This window comes from Sturnus vulgaris, chromosome 31 (genome assembly GCF_052056855.1).
Source record: "Sturnus vulgaris isolate bStuVul1 chromosome 31, bStuVul1.hap1, whole genome shotgun sequence".
In the NCBI taxonomy this organism is placed as follows: Eukaryota; Metazoa; Chordata; class Aves; order Passeriformes; family Sturnidae; genus Sturnus; species Sturnus vulgaris.
The window spans coordinates 1,593,371-1,597,959 of record NC_142273.1 but is presented as its reverse complement, the minus strand read 5'-3'; the positions used below and the strand labels follow the sequence as shown (position 1 = coordinate 1,597,959).

The 4,589-nt window shown below is 60.8% G+C and overlaps 1 protein-coding gene across 1 annotated transcript; it reads left to right on the top strand.

The window, feature by feature from the left end:
* The first annotated feature begins 954 nt into the window (after positions 1 to 954).
* Positions 955 to 3,932, top strand: TMEM79 (transmembrane protein 79). Its single transcript, XM_014892800.2, has 4 exons — positions 955 to 1,078; positions 1,950 to 2,780; positions 2,993 to 3,206; positions 3,436 to 3,932. Exons 2-4 carry the CDS (start codon positions 2,060 to 2,062, stop codon positions 3,638 to 3,640), a joined length of 1,140 nt encoding a protein of 379 aa, XP_014748286.2. The 5' UTR covers positions 955 to 1,078; positions 1,950 to 2,059; the 3' UTR covers positions 3,641 to 3,932.
* The last annotated feature ends 657 nt before the right edge of the window (positions 3,933 to 4,589 follow it).

Below are 4,589 nucleotides of genomic sequence, written 5' to 3'. Positions count from 1 at the left end.
GCCGCCGCCGCCCCCGGGCCCGCACGGCCGCCATGGCTGCCCCCTGTCCCTCGCTGCTCTCGCGAGATTTCCCGCGGCTGCGCCGCGCCGGGCGGGCAGGGCGGCGGCGGGGGCGACCTCGCCTCGCGAGAGCCAACCCGCGCGACCGGCCCGCACTTAGTGCTGGCAACATGGCGGCGGCGGCGGCGTCACCTGGCGGGAGCTCCCCTCAGCCAGACTCAGTGCTGGCAACATGGCGGCGGCGTCAGTCAGCCGGAGCCGAGTCCCAGTGCGGGCCGGCAGACCCCCAGCCGGGCTGGGGTCCCACTGCCCGGATCGAAGGCTCGACTAGAACCCCCCGCGGCTGTGGGCCCGGGAGCGGCGGGAACGGCGCAGGAATCCCTCCGCGCTCTGGGATCCCGCCGTGCCGGGCATCCCGAGGGACCGGCCGGGCATCCAGGCGGGTCCTGTGGGGCCGCAGCTCCCCCAGTGGTGTCTTCAAGCTGAATCTTTTCTTCTTCTTTTCTTTTGTAAACAAAACTATGCCGTCACATAACTTCTGTAATAAAAGTTGCTCAATAAAATAAAGACTTCGTATTTCAAGCATTATGTTATGTTACGCGACATAAAAATTCACTAGGTGGGCGGTGTATTAGACGGATTTATGTAAATTTCACTGTATAAAAGATTTACCTTCGTGTTACCCTCGGTGCGTTTGATTTGTGGAAAACTCCACCTCGCACTCTCGCAGAATAAACAAGGACTGACTTGTCTGTCTCCTTTCTAAACTGTGTGTGTGTTTAGAGAGCTCTTTTAACTTAGCACAAACAGAACGGCCTGCACAGGGATCCGGGAGATCCATTGCCGGACATGGGGCACAGCGCGGGGCTCGCCCCGTGTCCCCCGCCGGCCCTGCCCGCGCAGGAGCCCCGAGGGATCGCGGCCCGGGTGGGACGGGCAGAGGGTCCGCCCCTCCTCCAGCCCCACCTGAGCTGGTTCGGCAGGTTTGAGGTGGAGAGGCGGCCAGGAGAGCGCCGGAATCCCGCAGGGTCTCGGCAGAGCTGCCCCGTGGCCCCCATGGTCCCCCGGCTGTGCCCGAGTGAGTGCTGCAGCGAGGGGTGGTGGTGCCGCGGGGGCAGCGGGGCTGGGGGCTGGCAGCAGAGCTGGGGGCTGGCAGCGGAGCTGGGGGCTGGCAGCGGGGCTGGGCTCCGCGGTCCGGGCGCTGGAGGTGCGGGAGGCCCAGGAAGCTGTTTCAGCCCTACTTCCGTGTCTGTATCTCAGAGGAAGCCCCAAGCGGCTCCGTGCCTCAGTTTCCCCACACCTGTGGTCAGGCTAAGGCTCCTTCTGAGGGTGCAGGGATGAATGCGCTGAGAGGAGTGAGGGAGTGATGTTCATTGCAGGAGACAGGCGGAACACCCAGGACGGGCCAAGACACAGGGTTCCCATAAAGGGTAACAACGTGGGAACTCTGCCTGTACTTGTGCACCGCATGGAAGGGCACCCAGCAGCCCCTTTTGCCCACCCACAGTCTCAGCTATAAGAGGCACCAAACCTGGCCCATGTCGGCTGTAGCCAGGGCTCTCAGAAGCAGCCAGGTCACCTCTCCCCAGGGCTTGTCTGGTCCTGGCCCAGGAGAGAGCCAAGAGGAGCCGGTTGTATCATCCAGGCTGTGCCCAGCCAGACCCCCCAGGATGTTTGTTTAGTGGGGGAAGCCATTGCCAGGCTGCCCCGTTTTGCAGCCAGACCTGCACCTCTAGGGTTCACTCTTCCCAGGACAGTACCTGACCCCACTGCCAGAGCCCAGAGCACAGGGACACCAGGCACTGCTTTCCCGTTCTAGTGTAAGGACAGGTGGGTGGTGTGGGCTCCAGGGGTGCCAGTTTGCTCCCACTTTGTCACTGGGGTTGTGCATGTGACACAGACCTCTCATTTCTGATGTAAATTTATCTGTCTCCTTTCTCCTGGTCTAGGGTGAAAGCAGAAAGGACAGGAACTTTGTCCCCTCTGAACACCATAAGTGCAGGCAGCAGTGTTACCTGCCCCTAGCTGTGCCCCCAGCAGTGCAGAACTCGTTGCTCTCATGGCTACTGCGGACCCTGTCCAGACCCCCGAGGAGGTGGCTCTGCTGGAGCTGGGGAAGGTGGCCCTGGACAAGGTGCCACCAGCCCCAGATGAACACCTGGGGGACACTGATGCCACCCTGCCATGGGACCAGTGTCAGCACAACGCCCAAGGCCAGCCAGAGCCCGTGGAGACGAAGAGGCGCTCGAGTCCTGAGGGGGGCCATGAAGACCCAGAGGAAGCTGTTCCCACCTGCCCCACAGTCGAGGCCGAAGATGAGGACATCCCCCGGCTGCCCGTGATGGCAGCCCACGTCTTTGTGCCCATCGACCCGCAGTGCATCGAGCAGAGCCCCTTCAAGCAGAAGGAGCACCCGACCTCATGGCCCCAGGAGGAGGGCAGGGGGGACCGTGTTCCCCCCAGTGACAGACCCAGTAGCCTCCACCACAAGCAGGTCTTCCTCCCCCTTGGCCCCTCGCGCTACCGGGACCCACTGAGCTTTGGGGGGCGCCTGGTCAAGCCCCCAGCTGAGGAGTCACGGTGCTCGTGTGCCAGGGACTGTGGCACTGATAATCTCAAGGCCGTGGCGTCGGTGGCAGGGGCCCTACTCCTCTGCCCTTGCCTCATCTATGGGGCCTACATCTTCTTGCCCTTCGACGCCCCTCTGCTGCCTACCACCAGCACCCGCCTGGTCTACACATTGCGCTGCGCCACCTTTGCCACCTTCCCCATCGTGCTGGGTGAGCCATGGGCTTGGGGTGTGAGCGCTTTGCTCCTGCTCTTGGGCTGCCTTAGGCCTGGGGCTGCAGGAGCAGAGCTGGGGCTGAGCTCTTTGTGGCTCTGTTGCTCCCATGAGGAGCAGCAGACTGGAGATTTTCTCCCCTCCTGGTGCTCCCTAAACGCCACCGTGGCTCCTCTGGGCACCCACTCAGCCTCTCTCTCTGTCCCTCAGGAATGATCGTCAGTGGCATCTCCCGCCTCTGCTCCTCTGCCCTGGAGCCCTTTGGAGAGCTCCACAGGGAGGTGGAGATCCACCGCACTTACGTCTCCCAGTCTGTCCAGCTTTTCATCCTCTACTTCTTCAACATGGCTGTGCTGGCCACCTACCTCCCACAGGAACTCCTCAAGCTCATTCCACTGCTCACAGGGCTCTTTGCCATCTCCCGGTAAGTGGCTCCTTCACCCCGGTGTGCTGTTGGGCTCTGTCAGTACCAGCAAACACCATCCCTTGGAACAAACTCCCACTCTCACTGCACCTCACCCAGCTCACCAGAGCCAGGAGGGGTTCCTCTTCCTACAGCAGCCATGCCTGGGAAATCCTCACTGCTCAGAACCACTGAGTGCCAGCGCCATGGCATCACCCTTGGCTGAGCCGGCACCCTCTGCCTTCTCCAGGTTGATTTTCTGGATGTCCTACGCCATCGGCCGCTCCTTCCGTGCCTTCGGCTTCAGCATGACCTTCCTGCCCCTCCTGGCCATGCTGGTCTGGAACCTGTATGGCATGTTCGTCCTGGAGCCTGAGAACCTCCTCTCTCTGGCAGCGCCAACACCCGAGGGCCACTCCAAGGAGAGCCGAGCCAAACTCCGGCACTGGGGGTGAGGGAGGCCGGGAGATGGGGCGCCTGAACCCTAAAAGCTTGAGCTCCCCTTGATGCCCCGCCTCAAGAGTCCTGACAGCACAGGACTGGCAGATCCAGCTGAGTCCCTGCTCCCTGCCTGGACACAGTGAGGTTTTGCTGGGCCCACAGAACCAGGCTGCAAACTCTTCTGCTCCAGGAGACTCCTGCTGGGAGGTGAACAAGGCACAGCAAGCCCTGTTCCCTGGGAATGGGGTGGGATTTGCTTCCCCTCCTGCTGGAGCCAACTTTGCTCAATAAAGTCCTTACCAAGCAGCTCTGTGGCTGGTTTGCAGAGGGTGAGTTAAATTCCCCACAGAATGACTCAGAGCTTCGCCTACAGGATGCAATCATCCAGCCTCAAAATTATGTTTTCAAGAGGGAAAAAGTTTTTCCCCCAGACTGTCCTCTCCTAACCCTGCATCCCACTCCTGGGCCCAGTCTCACTCTGTTTGTCCTTCCTGTTCCTCCTGGTGGAGGTTCAACACCCAGTTCACAAAACAGTTAGTCAGACAGGAGGGAGGAAGCCCTCCCCAGGGAGGGATACAGGGAGAAGCTGGGTTGGGCGACATGGCACCAGGTTTGCCCAGGGCTAGGGATGGCCTATCCTCTGCAGGATGGGTGCTGAGCCCCTCATTCTGCAGATGTGAACAGACCCCTGGGAGTCGCATGTCTGATGGCCTCAGTTCTCAGTCATAACCCAAAGCAGTTAAAAATCCACCCAATCCAGGAAAAGCCACTCTAGCTCCAGATCTGCCGGGTGTCTGGCTTGTGCCACCTCCCATCCTGCAATGCTGTATCATAAGAAGAGCCCACCCAAACCACAGAATGGGAATCAAGGACCTGAGGGACTGGAATGAAGCTGTGTCATGGAAGGTGTCTTGGTTTGAAAGACAGGAACCTCCCCTGGAATGGAAAATGTGACCAACCCCC

Bases quoted from the DNA above. Each gene is read 5' to 3' on its own strand.
- TMEM79 (XM_014892800.2), top strand. From the start codon at position 2,060: ATGGCTACTGCGGACCCTGTCCAGACCCCCGAGGAGGTGGCTCTGCTG. The intron at 2,781-2,992 runs GTGAGCCATGGG...TCTGTCCCTCAG, and splicing joins CACCTTCCCCATCGTGCTGG to GAATGATCGTCAGTGGCATC. The intron at 3,207-3,435 runs GTAAGTGGCTCC...TGCCTTCTCCAG, and splicing joins GGGCTCTTTGCCATCTCCCG to GTTGATTTTCTGGATGTCCT.